General features: G+C 40.4%; 1 protein-coding gene across 4 annotated transcripts in view; it reads left to right on the top strand.

Annotated features, from left to right (window-relative positions):
- Positions 1-9700: 9700 nt before the first annotated feature.
- Positions 9701-18891, top strand: part of LOC124615888 (ubiquitin-conjugating enzyme E2 T-like) — an 82632-nt gene continuing 73441 nt past the window's right edge. For 3 of the 4 annotated variants that reach the window (XR_006979816.1, XM_047144060.1, XM_047144058.1), the window contains exons 1-2: positions 9701-9894; positions 9975-10044. Coding sequence is in view for 3 of the 4 variants with exons in the window: in XM_047144060.1 (XP_047000016.1) it covers positions 9786-9894; positions 9975-10044 (179 nt within the window). In the remaining variant the exon portion in view is untranslated. The remainder of the gene's footprint in view (positions 9895-9974; positions 10045-18891) is intronic. The other variant, XM_047144061.1, reaches the window with a different exon arrangement.

Here is an 18891-nt window from a genome sequence, read left to right as displayed (position 1 = left end):
TCAGAGGGAAAATTTTTGGTACAGACACACAGTTAATATTTGATACAGGGCCCATGACTAATTTAATCTCTGAAGCATTTTTCACCGAATTAAAAAGACCGAATAAATTTCCTGTTCTGCCAGTGCAAAACTCCATAGTTCAAACCGCTACAGGCGGCAAAACGAAATTAGTAAAACACGGAGCTCTTATCACCATGACCGAGCGAGGTGGTGCAGTGGTTAGCACACTGGACTCGCATTCGGGACGACGACAGTTCAATCCCGTCTCTGGCCATCCTGATTTACGTTTTCCGTGATTTCCCTAAATCGTTTCAGGCGAATGCCGAGATGGTTCCTTTGAAACGGCACGGCCGATTTCCTTCCCAATCCTTCCCTAACCCGAGCTTGCGCTCCGTCTCTAATGACCTCGTTGTCGACAGGACGTTAAACACTAACCACCACCATCTTATCACCATGAACATCGAACAATTCTGTGTGCAGTGTAATTTTTAATAGTAGACAAACTTATAGTCAACTGCTTGATAGGTATGGACACATTTAGAACCTACAAAACTCAAACAGACATAGGTAATGGTGAGTGCCATTTCTTTGTGAAGGACCAAAGATTTTCTATCAGCCTGATTACCACACCGGAGAGGCATGACAAAGTAAACCCAGAGCCCCATGCCACTGTACAGTATTCATATCCCACCGTGTATTTTCTGAACAAATGTGATAATGAACACGATACCAACACTGAAGTTAACCAGAAATTAGTAGAACAAAAACTGAACGAATCAAAAATTCTAGATGCTACACAATGACAAGAGCTTTCTGACTTACTTTTTAAATATGCAAATGTTTTTAATAAGAATCGAGGAGTAATAAGAGATTATGAACATAAGTTGAATGTCTAACCTCACGAAACATTTTGTGTTATGTGTTACCCAATACCGTGGGAAAAACATGAAACAGTTAAGCAGGAAATCAATAGAATGTGCGAATGGGGAATCATACAGCCATCATTTTCTCCATATTGCAGCCCAGTACTAGCAGTTAGCAAACCTGATGGATCAGTACAACTAGTTTTAGATGCTAGAGGCATAACCGAAATTTTAGTACTAGTTAGAATAAAGCCATATAATTTAGAAGAACAAGTACTAGAATTTCATAACACCAAATATTTCAGCACCCTTGACCTTAAAAAATCTTACTGGCAAACAAAGTTACATAAGGAGAGCAGGTAATACACAGCATATATGTGCTATGGCAGGAGTTATGAATTTCAAGTTGTACCCTTCGGCTTAAATATTAGTGCAGGCATATTTACGTCAGATTGGACAAGGTCTTAGGAAATGAAATGCTCAGTAAGGTTACCATTTATGTTGATGATATGTTAGTAGCCACATCAACTTGGGCAGAACACATCAGTCTAATGGTAAAAGGTTGGTTGGTTGGTTGTTTGGGGAAGGAGACCAGACAGCGTGGTCATCGGTCTCATCGGATTAGGGAAGGATGGGGAAGGATGTCGGCCGTGCCCTTTCAGAGGAACCATCCCGGCATTTGCCTGGAGTGATTTAGGGAAATCACGGAAAACCTAAATCAGGATGGCCGGACGCGGGATTGAACCGTCGTCCTCCCGAATGCGACTCCAGTGTCTAACCACTGCGCCACCTCGCTCGGTCGATGGTAAAAGTATTTCAGTGATTTACAGGGTACAAAATAACTGGAAATTTTAAAAATCTAACTTTGGCAAAGAACAAGTGAAATTTTTAGGACTATCGCATCGGAACAGGGTATATTACCAGACCCAGAGAAACTAGATGCCATACATAATTGCCCACCCCCAAGGAACAGAAAACAATTGAAAGAATATCTAGGACTAACTTCCTTTTTCCTAAAATTTGTACCACAGCAGCTTATGAACCTGTTGAGAAAGAATAAGCCGTAGTTATGGTACTAGGGGCACATAACCAAAATTAAAAATGCATTAATATCAGCAAACATTTTGAGTCATCCTGATATGTACAAAGACTTTTGTTTAAGCACTGACGCCTCATCTCAAGGGCTGGGGGGCATGTTTGTTCCAGATGCAAGAATAAAAAGAAAAACAGTTCCCAAGGTCATCAGATTTGCCAACAGAACTTTATCGGAGACGGAAAGATCACATTCAATATCAGAACTGGAAAGTTTAGCAGTAATTTGGGTGTCTAAGAAATTTGAGTATTTTCTTTGGGGTAAAAACACTGAAGTCTGTTGTGATCACCAATCATTATCTTTTCTCTTAACATGTAAAATGTTATACCAAAGACTAGTGAGGTGGTGTTTGTACCTGCAGGAATTCAATTTCGAAATAATATACATAAAGGGCAGTCAGAATGTTACTGCAGATGCATTATCCAGAGTACCGTAGGGGCTAGATGAGTTCAGTGAACTGTCTGAACATGATTTAGAAACCTGTACATTACTGATGATATGTAGGACACAAAAAGCAGACTGCAAAAATTGTAGTAAACAAATGGGAATAATACAACAGCAAGACAACAGGTGGATAAAGGTAGTACAAAATCTTAACCGGAATGCAAACCACAAGGTAAGTATATGGTATCAATTATAGAAAGGCGTTTTGTTCCACTGGAAGCACGAAAGTTTGTGTATGCCTTCCAGAGGAATATATCGACGAATTTATAAAACACACACACGAAGTATGGGGACCCTATGGAGTAACAAAATGCACAGACAAGATTTCCAACTTTGTTACTGTCGTAATTTACGCGATGTGTTTCACAAATATTGACAACGTGCGCTATTCCCACAAATGTGCACACATTACATGTCACTAATATTCAAGCACACTTCCCCACATCCATATTTTATAACGACGACGCCTACTGTATAAGTACATGATGAATGGCCCCAGGACGCCGTAAAATTAAGATTCATAAAAAAAATTGAAACACCGAATAACCAGAGGGTTGTCGAAGATGTAAATTATGAATGTGCGGTAAAGTGCAGATAAACGAAAACTTTTTTCATTCAATTTGTCGTATAGTTTTTTTCGTTTTAGATAGACACAGTCTAATTCTCTCGTATGTAGAAGGACGATGAGGATGAGCGATTTTAGAGATGAAGTATTGCTATCTCGATGTATCATATGAGTGAGTGAATACTATAATGTTAAAAAACCGTATCAAGCATGTTATTTATTGAAGTAAGTGAAGAGGAAAATTACAGAAAGAGGATTTTCGTGATTCCGACAAGCGCCGGTGTTCCTGGAGTCCTCTGCCGCCTGCAGCTTCAACAAAAATGTAAGGAATTTCGATGCCCAAAAGAATACCAATAAGCACAGAACATTTTACAACACAGTCATATACAATTATAATTTATTCAAAGATCCTTTTCTTATATATTACACTAGTGGGCGTCATAGGAATACACTGTAGGATATATCTATTTGTTAATAAAAAATAACGTCATTTGAGACATATTTGCCAACAACAAATTAATATTTCCAGATTAGAGGCACCAGCAAACATCCAGACAGATATGTAGTTACTCTCTTTTTTCAACATTTTTCACAGATTAAAGCATTTTATACAATTGTATAAGTTATGTGTCAGTGTCAACATTGCATCACAATGTGTCACATCCTCACATAAACATTGCATCACATCATATGATGTCATGATGCTCTTTTCCATTCACAATGCAGTTTGATCCTGATTTATGATTATCGCTAACCACTCTCTTACTAGTGAATGTGTGACACCATAGTATTAGAAACGAACACATTGTAGAAATTATGATGTCATACCAAATTCTATAAGCACTACCAATTTCTAACCAAAAATAATGTATAAGAAATATAGCACTACAATAGACAAAGCCCTTGCAAAACCACTGGGTGACGTCATAATAAAATTCTAATAACTTCAACCAAAGATACTATAGGCTTATATCACAGCACTACAAGACATACACCTTAGAGTCGGCCGGTAACAGAAGATACCCAACGAAAAACGTTCGCTTGCAGGTTAGATGCCCCTTGGACTCCAATGAGTGGGAGTATAGCCATGAACACTGATGCTTGGAGTATGATTGCGGAGACACTCCCAGCAATTGCCAAGAAAGTTGCATTATAATAGACGTAATCCTGTCCGGCCTGGTGGCTGACACTGCTGCTATGTCAGTTCTGTCCAAGTGATTTCCTGCCCATGGTAATAATGTCAAACAGACCCAAAGACGTCAGAGGAAATGCCCAAGACTGTTACAAATACACACCCTGATTACAACGAACTCTGGCCAGAAGTCGCATGTTGAATGAGTTGGGTGAAAGGCTAGTAGGATATGAAACTACTCAATGGGCCGCAGCCACCACCAAATCCATGACTGCAAATGAGAGGCATATACATTTGAGCCCAACACTACACCAGACCATCACCCCTGTTAATTAAATAGTATGTATGTGTAATCATCGCGGATGTGTGCGACGTAGTAGCTGGCACAAAGGTGTCATTCACCACATCAAACCAGTTGTAAAGGGCAGAAGTCTTTGCAGATAAACATTGCTAATAGTTTTATCGCCAGGTACTCTCCTTCCTTCCCTCCCACTTTCCTTCTAGACCAATCAAAACAAGCTCAACCTCATCACTCCAACCATCATTCCTTTAAAACTTGCATGAGTGACAGCCAGGCAGCATGCCCAACCGGAATGAAGACACATAATTATGATGAGTATCCAAAATAAGCCCTGCCAAATTATTGGTATATGCGAGATTACTATAAATCTGGTATATTAATTGTAGGAAATTCCGAATATGTTTATTACTATTAACTTAATTTCGATTGATCCATAGAATTCCACAGACGTGCTGCTGGACAGCGAGCACATTGCTGTAATCAAAAATTATTGCTACGAAAGCTTTTCTGGGCGTTAATAATGAGTATCCTTCAGATGTGGATAGGGCTGGTGAAACTCAAACATCCCCCACTGCATGTGAACAATAATAAGTATATTGGGAATAAATTTAGCAACAAAATACAATCCTGGAACTGTGTCGATGGGGAACTGGGTCTGCCAGAGTTCCCAGACATTTAACCTCCGCAATATTACATCGTGGTGTCACTATAAAACTTTTGTCGTCGCCGGCCCTTCTTAGGGCAGCAGCTTATGTAACTTTCTGATGACAAATTTTCCGAAGTAATATATCAAATGCTGGTGTCGATGTTACGGTTAATGTGGGATTGAAGTGTAGACGTAATTGTTTCGTCTGATTCACTGCTGCTGGTGCCAAACAATGTAATTTTTTATTTAGATTCATGCTTCTGTTTAATACTATCATAACAATCATTTTGAACATTCCAGAGGCTGTTTTCCGCTTCCTATAGTGCGATAAGCCATAAATGTTGCATCTTATCCACTCCATTTTGTAAAAGAATACACAGAAAGACAACATATAACACTATTTGTTTGGGTGGCTCAGAGAGTTGGCCAAGAAAACTTTTAGTGGATCCTGTCCCACCCTGGCCCACATTAGGCACCACCACTTCTCCCAATACTGAAGGTACGGACACATGATACAGCCTTAAAAAAGATAATGTAAGTTCTTCTATGAGCCTGGCTCAATGCTATGAAATTCAAATGAAATCCAATCATTGTAGGGCGAAAAACCGTAGAAATAGTCTCTTCAGACTTAAGACAGACAGGGAAAATTTTTTAAATACTGCTCAAAATATTTTTTATTCAAAATGTCCCTGTTGCAATTAATATTTTGTGTACATTACAGTACAAGAAAAACTGCATTATAATTATTTGCACAAATGAAATGTAGCTTAAATAAACAACAAAATATTTTCTTGAAACGAAGAACTCTCAAATCGTTCAGAATATATATATATATATATATATATATATATATATATATATATATATATATATAGAAAAGATAATGTAAGCCAAGTTTTAATATAATACCATCTAGGCCTAGAATATGAATGTCATATAAGCATAATTATAATTTGCTAAATGCTAATTATTAGACATCATTTCGTGTTGAGCGTTTGCAAGGCTGTGGTATAAATTTGACTTGGTTTATAAAATTCCTATTGTCCATGGTTCCAATAAATTTTATGGATTACAGACTATAAACTGCAACAATTTTGTGTTACTGAAAATGATGCTGTGTTACTTGAATGAAATTGAGTGACGGTAATGAATAACTGTAGAAACTTGTAAATCCTATTAAGGTCAATTCACACTAGAAGTCAATGAAATGGAAGGGTCTGTCAGATGACAACTTCATCAAATGATGGAGGGTTCACATTTCGACATAATATCAATATGACGTCAATTCAGTTAACTCTGTACTAAAAGGTGAAAGCCAGGTTATGAGAAAACATCTATGATACAAAAAATCAGAGTGTACTATCGAAATCAAGGAACTAACCATGATAAAATTTATTAATGGCGAAAGCGAACATCATAATGGATGTTCTTGATCTATTTTTCATGGTAAATTGCTGAGAAGTGGAACAATTCAAAACATTTAAATGAATACATACAAACACATCAAACAGTATCTGACATCTCTATAGAAGAACACTGAGTGAAATAAATATTTAACTAGTCATGGAAAATTTGCAAATTGTCAATAAAACAAACCAAACGAATAAACTTAAGACTAAGTGGACCCAAAAGTCGTTGCCATATATTTGACCTTCCTCATAGAAGACCACTCAGTGGAATAAATATGTAAATAGTCATGGAACATCCGCAAATTCTCATAAAACAAACCAATACAATAAAATAAAGACTAATAGGACGCAAAAGTAGGACACCAATGCCAAAGATTTATTACCAAGAAATTTTTATGGTGATGTCCAGTTCTGTTCCATGTCGCTGATGGCCTGTATGAGTTCACCATTTGAAGTCCAGGATAGAATGTTTTGATGTTCCGCTCCATAAAGTCTGAATAGGTTTTTAAATTCATAAAGAATATTTTACAACTTAACAATACATTTGTTTACTTATTGTTAGTTGTAGTGAGTTACAAATTTAGTTTTTCTATGACACCTATTATTCATGTACCCTAACGAAGGACTAGAAATCTGTATTGTGGAATGAAGCTCTTGGACAGTTCTGGGTGAAGGAGTTTGAGTGCAAATTATTTTTATCTTTGGGATTTCTACGTACATCCTTGTGACTGAATGTTTGAGAGACTTTCGCTGTTCACTTATGCAATAAAATGGATCACTTGCAGCCGTTCAATCGATATTATTTATTATATAGCTACTAGTTCCAATGCTTCAGTACACAATATTCAGGCCTTAACTGACACTGACGGGGTTAGATCCAATTACACACACGATCCTATGACTTTGCAACATCTATGAGCTGGTTTCCTCGGGCTGTAACAACGGTGTTGTGTCTGCAACCATCAACTACCAGCTGACTCAACTACCAGCTGAGGCAGTTGGTAGCTGATGGTTGGAGACACAACATCATTGTTACAGTCTACAGAAGCCATTTCATAGATGCCGTCCATTGATGGGAGTTGATCCCCTCAGCAATGGTTAAGGCCTGAAGATGGTCTACTGAGTCGCCAAAACTGTAACTATGTGATAGATAACATTGAAAGGATGGCTGCAGGTTTTCCATTTTATTACATTATTTTTAGGATGTTTTCGTGGACCAGTAACTTAAATGGCTTTTAACTTTTCTGACTGTCATGTCAGGTAGTATGGTGTTGACATTGGTCATATGACTTACTAATGCTGTCGTCGATTTTACAAAAGCCGGACAAATGAAATGTGATGACACACTAAAGATGGCCAACTAGCTATGGTTAAGCACTACATAGAGGAAAATACAAATTATAAACATTTCGACTATATTTGTTGTGGGATGCAGAATGTTGGGAAACTGTTTAGCTAGAAATGTAAATACAGCAGATTTGCCTGTAAAAGAGATTTTCTTACAGTTTTTTCTTATAGAAACAATATTTGAAGATAGTGTGAGACAGTGCAGCCAGTGTATTGTATAGACGTAGCATATTAGTAAAAAGTGATGAGTTATTTGTAGTAAATGTACAATAATTTTAAGTAGATAACTTTTTTCAGGTGCCAACGTTTACAGGGCCTCAGCATACACAAGACATTGTGTATCACTGCATTGGTGATAAGAGCAACAACGTGGTATTCTGATTCTCAAGATACACAGACCCAAACAGAGAATTTCTGTAGAAAGTCTGGATAATTGTCGTGAGATTAATGCTCTATGCGAAGCATTTTGCAGAAGGGGACATAGCAACCATTAATCATTTAAAATATTTGCAAGCAAATAAGCAGGACTGCCCAAGAGCTCGAGCAAAATTATGTGGAAGTCCGATTCCAAGATTTTTTTCAGTTTACCTTATTATTCAAGTGAAGTGATTAAATCTGAGTTTGAAAATTATCTAAATGAAAGAAGGCTGAAGAGAGAAGAAGTTTTTCTTAAAAAAGCAGCAATTGGTTTTGCTGGAAATATGGTTAAAATCTTAGCAGACATGTGCTAAATGTAGATATTATTATAGGAAGTTACAAGTGGGGCCATAGTGTAATAGCAGACTTATAATATTTCTACAGGTTTTCAGTGGAAAGAATTATGAAAATCAAACTAATATAAAGATTAACAAGTTTAAATTTATTGCCTCCTTTCACATATCAGCTGAAAATAAGACAAATTAACTTATATTCAAGTACTGTCATATTTTGTTATTATATATCTGATTCTAGTGTTTACTAGTCGATTTTGCTGATTAAGAAACTCTGGTGATAAACAAAATGAAGTATAGTATTTACCGATTTCAAACAACGCTATGCAAAATCTTATCCTACCACGAAACTTTTAAAACGTTGCTTAAGGGGAAGTTCTGCATACCCTAATTTTTGATATTTCCTTGTCAGCGATTCATTTTAAGTATGCAGACATCAAGAATGACTCTTTCAAAATAGCTCGCCAAAAGTGCCTTGTCTGTCGAAACAGTCATCTTCTTACGTTGTACTATTTATTCGTTGCTAAATAATAAAGGATTTCCAATGAATTAAGTCAACCACTTGTTGCAAGTTACGTTTAATACAGGATAACAAATGGCCATCATCTTTTACATTTGCCAGAGTGGAAAAATTATTTTTAGTGTATTGTGCATTTTCATTCCGTAACTGCTACAATTGCACTACATTTTATTTTTCGCTATTTCTAATAAAGTTGAATTTGCATTATTGTTTCTTTTATCTGCATGTGCTAATCGTAGCATAGGCCTTTATATGTGCAAACGATATGTCCTGTCATCTACCTTCGTTCTGCACCGTCGAAGTTCTGCACAATGTTTCGTTTCCGTGTTCAGTAACTTTTGACTGTTGTTGAAAGTCGATATTTCGCTGTGTAAATGGGAAGCTATCTTTAAGTCGTTCTTGTGTGCATGTATTAAACGTACAAAAGCATGTGTTGGAAAATAAATCAGCTTTGTTTTTGATGATGAATGAGACGTCCTTTATGCAAATCCGGCCGTTTGTTTAATAACTAAGCGGTTTTGTCCTATGAATGGCTCCGGTTTGGGAAGAGTAGGCTATGCCAGTACGGTGGTGCGCATGCATGAGCAAATTTTCCTTGCGTTTGGGAACATGGCGCGAGTATCTTGCCAGCAAATTGTTGTTAATTCTTTGATAGCAACGATGACATAGACTTTGGTAGGAGTGACAGATAGGAGCGGGAGTTAGAAATTACTGTTGTGTCTGATGTGATAGTGTCAATACGCAATTTTGGTAATATGCAAAAAGCTTCGAGATTAAAACGAGAGCTTGAATTGATGGTGAAGAGTCCACCATCCGGTATTTCATGTACACTTAAGGATGATAACTTTAATGTGCTCGACGCAAGTAAATAAAGTTACGTTTATTTTTATTTTATCTTTGCAAAGCGTATTGTTTGTGCCTTAATACTGAGGGTTTTTCCCCAGGCATTGTTGGTTTGGAAGGAACAGCTTATGAGGCCGGAGTTTTTAAATTAGAAATTCAGATACCAGAAAAGTAAGTTACGAACTGTTCTGTTGTCAACTTATGATTTTTGCTGTTTGCTGATATTGTTACATTAAAATGAATGAGATGTTGTGTATTGTATTTTTTGTGTTCTGTAATTAACACTGATGTCAAATACGAGTAAATGCTTACATTTGTGTTATCAGCACACTGATCGTACTGTCAAATATATTAGACAGTTCTCGTTCCATAGACACAAAAATGAAACTTCAAAACTTAGAACAAGTGAGTACAATACGCACATCCCCAATCATTTGTCGAGAGGTTGTCAGTATACGTGGAAACATTACTTGAACCGGTAATATTTACAGAATTAATACACTGGAAGTCAGAGAAAATTTCATCAGATATATCGCCACGACACTATGCATTTGTATAATGCACTGTCAGACTGACACACAGTTATGCCTTTTTTTAAATATGACCTTATCATACGCAAAATACCAAATCTTGGCTGTTGTGACCAAAATTGAAATGTAACAAACATTTTACTTAATAGACCCTTTTAATGTATTCATCAGTAGAGTAGAAAGGGTTGGCTGTCGAAAAGGTTTTTCAAATTTTGTTTTAACTGTGCTTTATCTGAAACACAGGTTTTTAATGGTTGGTGGAAATTTATTGGAAATGTGCATTCCTGAACATTGGAACCCTTTTTGATTGAGGTGATTTTTAGCTCTTTATGTAGCTATTTTTCATATTCCTATTATTGATACTATGTATTGAGCTATTGGTTGGAAATAGACAAACATTAAGTGCAACAGGCTACATTAAGGAATAAGCAGTGCTTAGAATATCCAGTTCATTGATCAGGTGTCTACATGATGTTTTAGAATTTAGGTACACCTCAAATGGGTTTTATTAGTCGCTATTGCACTCTAAAAACTTTTGTTCGGTTTGACAAGTTACCCCAGAGTATGATCCCATATGACATAATAGGATGAAAGTATGCATGGCTTTTAATTTTTGTATTTGCCAATTGACCATTCAGGATCATGCAGCAATTTCATTTCTTCTTTGTCTGATGTTCCCTGTTTCTCCAGTACTTCTTGATATGGACGCTATGCTGTTGGTTCTGTTCATCTGTCCAGACTCTTTCAGTCTTTTCTTAGTTATTTCAACTTGAAATCCTTCCAAATTTTGAATCATGGACCAAAATGTGTCCCTATTTAGCATATGAACTTCCTGAATGTTGAACCTTTCCAGATCTTTTGTCATGGTCTTCTTTTTCCACAGGTAGTCTAATGTCCTTTTGGTTAGTCTGGTTTTTTTCCGTCTTGTGTAGTTGCCCTAGAAATGATAAGACCTGATCTCTGAGATTTTCTCCACCTTCTTGTAGATTTCATTGTTGCGCCTGACTTCACTCCAACTTCAGTAGCTGTTAAAACATGTAACAGAACACTTCAAGAACTAGGTGAGTCCTCAATTGACAAGAGAAAACTAACATCTAGGCATTACGCCAAATCAAAAGTGAAGAAAATCTCATCAGTGACACGTAAACTTTTTGTTGCTCCTGAAACTTCGTCAGATACTGATACTGATGAATCCGTTCTTGAAAATCTTAACAGAAACTATAAAAATTCTATAAGCAGAGCAAAAAAACTAATGATTCTTACAAGTTTACCTGAAAAGTGGAGTGTCAGGAAAATAATGAGGGAATTTAATGCTCCTAATTACATTGTTCGGCAGTCCAAAAAAATTTTGAAAGAGAAAGGTTCATGGAAGGTCCAAACCCAAAACCAGGGAAGTGTTTACCAACAGAAACTGTCAAAACTGTACATTCATTTTATGAAAATGATGAAATTAGCAGAGCCAAGCCAGGTATTAAAGATTGTGTGACAATTACGGAAACAAGTGGAAATAAAACAAAAATCTCAAAAGACTTATTTTGTGTAACCTTAGAGAAGCTTACAAGCATTTTAAAGACAAGTTTCCTAACATAAAAATAGGTTTCTCTAAATTTGCTGAGTTGAGACCAAAACATTGCATATTAGCTGGCCGGAGTGGCGCGCGCGCACACACACACACACACACACACACACACACACACACACACACACACACACACACACACACTGTCTGCGTGTGCACAACTCACCAAAACATAAAATTAATGATAGAAAATGCCAAACTAAATACAGTAACAAACAGCAGCTTAAACAATTATAAGCAGTGCATTGCAAAAATGCTTTGCAACGCATCATCGGTTGATTGCAACATGGGAAACTGAATACTGCCCAGGAGAAACTGTCATGTGTAAAATTTTAAAAGACTCTTTTTCATGAAAACTTAATTGAACAAGTTCAGTTCCGACAGTGGATGTCAGTTGACCGATGTAATCTGGAAATTGTTCAGAAAACTTATGAAGAATTCATAGATTTATTTTGTAGTAAGATGTCGACTTCGATTCGGCATGACTTCATTGCCAAGCAACAACGAACATCCCTTAACGCCACAAGAGAAAACCTTATGGAATCTGAATTTGTTGTCATATGTGATTTTTCAGAAAATTATAGTGTGGTTCTACAGGCTGAAGCTCAGAGTTTCCACTGGACAAGACAACAGATTACCATTCATCATTTTATTATATATTATAAACAGGAAGACAAAATTGAGCATATGGGCTTTGTCATTGTTTATGGTTGCCTGGAGCACAATACAACTGCGATTTACACCTTTCAAAAGAAGCTAATTTCATATCTAACAAATAAATTTCAAAAGATTCCAAAAACGATATAGGCCTACTATTATTCTGACGGTTCTGCCGCTCAGTATAAAAATAAGAAAAACTTCCTGAACCTTTGCCTTCATGAGGAAGACTTCAACATTAAAGCTGAGTGGCACTTTTCAGCCACAGCACATGGGAAAGGGCCTTGTGATGGAGTAGGGGGTTCAGTAAAGAGACTGGCAGCTCGTGCAAGTTTGCAAAGGCCATACCAAAATCAGATCCAAACCGCATGAGATCTATTTGAGTGGGCAGTAGATAATATCACAAATGTTGATTTTGCATATTCCACTCAAGAAGACTACGCTGCTTCAGAAATATTCTTAAAAAGCTGACTTGAAGAGGCATTGACAATCAAAGGAACACAGCAATTTCACACTTTCATTCCCCACACTACATCAAAATTAATAGTCAAATACTTCTCAGGTGATATGCAGAGTTGGGAGAGGGAAGTAACTACATCACCAGACAAACTGAAGTTACAAGATGTATTAGGCTATGTCGCCACTGAATATGGGAGAAACTGGTGGCTTGGGTACATTTTAGAAAAAAACGAAGAACTTGATGAAGTGAAAATAACGTTTCTTCATCCATGTGGACCAGCTAAGTCATTCTCTTATCCTGCACATGCATATGTCCTGTGGGTGTCAGTTGTAAATGTTCTCACAAAAGTGAATACATTTACTCTGACAGGGAGAACGTACATTCTTAATGAAAGTGATGTAAACCAAACCCAGTCAGCTTTATTAAAATGTAATATGTGGAAGTTCCAAAACAATTTATTGGGAAACTGCGTTCAACTCAAAACGTAATTTTTGTCTCAGGTTAGTATTAATGTATATTTTATAGAAAGTTGTTTCAAAATTATTGTTAGTACCTATTGTGTTAAATTGAGCTTTGTACAGATACCTGTTACTCAAAAACAAGCATTACGTATTTAATTTGTTTAATAGTTCCATTTCAAACATCATGGACCAGAACTATTATGTAAATACTTGTGCTTATTCATACTTTATTTCAGTTTGTAGTTAAATGCTCAATTTCTTGTTTTTGTTATATCGGTTAATATACTGTTAGTGAAGTTGTATGAAATTAAAATAAGCATTCAACTTAATTATAAAATATGCTGATTAGTTTTGGCTTAATAAGGTGATGTTTTGATATTTCTAATGCTTTTTTTACTTACCTTTCAGTATATTTTAAAGAAATTCCTGTTTGTTAAAGGTCAATTTGGTCAAACTAGGGCCGTTAGTGAAAAACAAAGAGTCCAGAATAATTTTTTTAACAATGAACCCGTCGTCATCCCAGATTTACATTTTGCCATATTTTACAATAGTATGAAGTAGTTATGGAAATATTTTGAAAATTTTCAATTATGTACTTTTTGTAAAAAAATTAAAATTAAATAAAAATATCAATTAGTATTTTGAAAAAGATTAATTAGAAGCTATGTTTTGTTGTATATCCCTGGAAAGAGCATGCAAAATGCTCCAAAATGACACCTCTCCCAGTTCTCTAGCTCAATTAGGGCAGCTCCTAGGACAATTTAAAAAAAGTCCGTTCACACATTTTCGGCTGGTTTTTGAAAAGTTTACATAGTGATATTTCAGGAATGGTTTGAGATAAAAAATTGAAATTTGGTATTTTTCTTAGTCTCAGTGCTCACTATAAGTATACCAACTTTCAGCAAAGAGGGTGAGGTAAAATGGGTGTGTGGATTTGACATGGAATGACTCAGTAGTGGAAAGAAGTGAAGTTTCTTAAATAAGGGCTTGCATGAGCTTCTTGAGGCAGTGTGTTTTCTATGGCTCTTAAAATTTTCTTTTGGCATATAAAACAACTTTTGCTGGCAGATGCATTTCCTGAAAAGATTCTGCCTGGGTGCATATTTTAGTGTCTCTTTCAATGTGCAACAGAAAGACTTTTGATAGTATAACAAATGATATTCAGTTAAATTGTAATGTATTTGGCATTTTGGATCCATCTTAGATCATCTTGGATCCATATTTCAAGAAATTTTGTAGAGCTTACATTTTGAAGGGTTCTGGCAAACAACTCTGTCTGGTGTTAGTGGACATATATTTTGCACTGTGTGTAAGTGCGTTTTTTCTGTGTTTATTACTAAATTGTTTGCAGAAAACCAATCTAATGTGGGTGGTCCACTTTTTAATCTCATGCAGTAACTCTTCGCTGGTCCTTCCTTTTATCACACTTGTGTCATCTGAAAATTTTATGTAATTATGATGTGGACTGGTTGGTTCAAAGTTATTTACAAAGAGTAAAATCCCCCTGCGGGTTCGGGGGTTAGAATAGGCCCGCGGTATTCCTGCCTGTCGTAAGAGGCGACTAAAAGGACTCTCAAATGTTTCGGCCTTATGTGATGGTCCCCTGTCGGGTTTGACCTCCATATCTCAAAATTTTTCCGAAGAGCGAGCCGATTGGGGAAGGGCGCCTTACTTGGTGCATTGTGTCCGTGTTGTGTTGTGAACTTTCACCATCTTATTCGTCGTTGCATTGCAGTCTTGCCCGCTCTCCATCGCTTGGGCATGGATGCGCTCCTGCGTGCACTTTCTGCCAAGCACTGTGCAGGGCCATTTTCTGCACTGACGGCGACCATGGATCACATGTCACCTAACATCCAGCACGGTAGCCAGTCCGTTGTGGTGGGGCCGCCATGTACCCTCTTGGTTGTAGCCCCCTGACAACACAGGGATCGCTCTACTGATGCCTGCGCCGTTCACTCCCCATGTATGCCAAGGAGTAGATGCCCATCTCCCTGGGGCATCAGGACTCCCGGCAATGGCCATCCTGCCAGGTGGCTATTGCTGTGGCTGGGTGGCGCTCGTGGGGAGGGCCCTTGGTCGGAGTAGGTGGCATCAGGGCGGATGACCCGCAATGAAGCGTGGTACATCATCTATCGCTGGTGGGCCTGCACCAGCAGTCTCTAAGCGATCGAGGTCTAACCTCAACGGGAAGAAATTTGATCAGAGATCGTTTCCCTCCCTAGCTACTCCATGGGAGGAACGTCTTGCTAAAGAAGGCAGTGGCGAATATTCACCCCGGTACCTTGTGTGTACGCGGGCTGATGGAGAATCGTTCGTGTCGACCAAGCCTCAGTTTTTTGTGGAGCATTTAGAGGACAAGTTCGGGGAGGTGGAGGGCTTGTCCAAGATGCGCTCTGGTTCTGTGCTCATCAAAACGGCATCCTCTGCCCAGTCACGGAGGTTGCTCAATTGTGACAAGTTGGGGGATGTTTCAGTTACCATCACGCCGCATAAGAGTCTCAACATGGTCCAGGGTATTATATTCCACAGGGATCTTCTTCTGCAGTCCGACGATGAATTACGCGCCAACCTCGAACGACGAGGTGTTCACTTCGTGCGGCGCGTCCATCGGGGTCCGAGGGATAATCAGGTGGCCACCGGTGCCTTCATCTTGGCCTTTGAGGGTGATGTCTTACCTGAAAAGGTTAAGGTGATGGTTTACCGTTGTGATGTGAAACCATATATCCCTCCTCCGATGCGGTGTTTTAAATGCTGGAAGTTCGCGCACATGTCATCTCGCTGTACTTCCAGCATCACGTGTCGGGATTGTGGACGTCCTTCGCATCCTGATACTCCATGTGCCCCGCCTCCTATCTGTGTTAACTGCGGAGAACACCATTCCCCCTGCTCGCCGGACTGTAGGATCTTCCAGAAAGAAAGGAAGATACTGGAATATAAGACTCTGGACCGCCTGTCCTACACCGAGGCAAGGCGGAAATATGAGCAGCTACATCCCGTGCCCATGACATCCACCTATGCCGCTGCTGCACAAGCGGTCCGACCCTCTCCCGTGTCGTCACGTACTGTTGCCTCTCAGCTATGTCACAATGAACCGGCCCCCTTGGTTGTGGGGGGCACTTCGCCCTCTGTTGCTCCATCTACTCCAGGAGCAACACCACCCCAACCATCGGGGACATTCGTCCCCCCTTCCCAGCCGGAGAAACGTAGGGCTTCTTCGGCTACTCTAGCCAGGAAGGGGTGCCTTGGGGCCCTCCCTTCCCAGGCTTTGCCCGGTGTCAAAGTGGACACCCACAAAGTTATGAAACAACAACCGGTCGCTGGTCATAGGGCTTCACGGTTGTCGTCCGTCCCTGAGACTGACCCAGTGGGGCCCTCCCAACCAGACCCTCCCAAGGCACAGCGTGCGAAGCAGTTGAAGAAAAAGGCTCCCAAGCATCCTGACATTGCGGTGGCACCTGTCCCACCGCAGCCTTCAAACTCTGCGTCTGAGGACGAGGTGGAGATCCTGGCGTCTGCTGAGGACCTCGATCTTGCCAGTCCCTCCGACGCCATGGAAAGCACTGGCACAGGTGCTCACTTGGAGGCAGCAGGTGACCCAGCGGCGTAATCTGCCTTCCCCGACCCGTCACGCCTTTCCCAGCCATGGCCAATACCATCCTCCAGTGGAACTGCAGCGGTTTCTTCCACCATTTAGCTGAGCTCCGCCAACTTCTCAGCCTTTGCCCTTTCTTCTGCATTGCTCTCCAGGAAACTTGGTTTCCAGCGATGCGAACCCCCGCCCTCCGTGGCTATCGGGGTTATTATAAGAACCGAGCAGCTTATGAAAGGGTGTCTGGTGGCGTCTGCATATATGTCCTTCACACTCTGCACAGCGAGTCTGTCCCTCTCCAGACGCCTTTAGAGGCTGTCGCTGTACGCGTGTGGACGCCACAGGCTGTTACCGTCTGCAGTCTTTACATTCCACCGGATGGTGATGTCTTGCAGCATGTCCTGGCTGCACTGGTCGCCCAATTGCCGCCACCTTTCTTGCTATTGGGCGACTTCAACGCCCATAACCCTCTGTGGGGTGGGTCAGTGGCCACAGGTCGAGGCGCCATCGTTGAGCATTTATTGTCGCAGCTCGATCTCTCGCTGTTAAATGATGGTGCCTTCACACACTTCAGTGTGGCGCATGGCACCTACTCCGCCATTGACCTTTCCATCTGTAGCCATAGCCTCTTACCATCTGTCCAATGGAGTGTGCATGACGACCTGTGTGGTAGTGACCACTTTCCGCTCTTTTTGTCACTACCACAGCGTCACTCTTCTGGGCGCCCTAGCAGATGGGCTATGACTAAGGCTGACTGGGATTTGTTCTCCTCCACTGCCGCTTTTGAGCCTCTCTCTACTGATGACATTGATGCGGTGGTTCAATCGGTCACCACCGGCATCGTTACTGCCGCCGAATCTGCCATTCCCCGTTCTTCTGGGTCCCCTCGGCGGAAGGCTGTGCCTTGGTGGTCGCCTGAGATCGCTGAAGCGATTAAAGATCGCCGGCGGGCGCTCCAGCGTCACAAGCGACATCCCTCCTTAGCCCACCTTATCGCCTTCAAACGGCTGCGTGCGCGGGCCCGCCTCCTTATCCGCCAAAGCAAGAAGGAGTGCTGGGAGCGGTATGTGTCCACCATTGGCCTCCATGTCACTCCCTCGCAGGTCTGGGCCAAGATTCGACGCGTCTACGGCTATCGGACCCCTGCCAGCGTCCCTGCGCTCTCACTGAATGGAGCCGTTTGTACTGACTCCGACGTCATTGCAAATCGCTTAGCAGAGCATTTTGCTATGAGTTCCGCTTCTGCGAATTGCCCCCAGGCCTTCCGCTCCATTAAAGAGCGGCTGGAACGTCGGAGCCTTTCGTTTCGCACCAACCACCCGGAATCTTACAATGCTCTATTCAGTGAGTGGGAATTTCGCAGTGCCCTAGCTGCTTGCCCTGATACCGCTCCTGGGCCAGATGGCATCCACTGTCAGATGCTGAAACACCTTTCAGTGGACTGCCAGCGGTGCCTTCTCGATCTTTACAACCGTCTTTGGGTCGAGGGGGAGTTTCCGTCGCAATGGCGGGAAGGCATTGTCATCCCCGTTTTGAAACCTGGAAAGACCCCTCTGGAGGTGGACAGCTACCGTCCCATTAGCCTCACCAATGTTCTTTGCAAGTTGCTTGAACGGATGGTGAGCCGGCGCTTGCATTGGGTACTGGAGTCTCGGGGCCTTCTGGCTCCGTCTCAGGGTGGGTTCCGTAAAGGCCGCTCCGCCACCGACAATCTGGTGAGCCTGGAGTCGGCCATCCGTACT

Source organism: Schistocerca americana, chromosome 5 (genome assembly GCF_021461395.2).
Source record: "Schistocerca americana isolate TAMUIC-IGC-003095 chromosome 5, iqSchAmer2.1, whole genome shotgun sequence".
Classification (NCBI taxonomy): Eukaryota; Metazoa; Arthropoda; class Insecta; order Orthoptera; family Acrididae; genus Schistocerca; species Schistocerca americana.
This window is presented reverse-complemented; position numbering and strand designations above follow the sequence as displayed.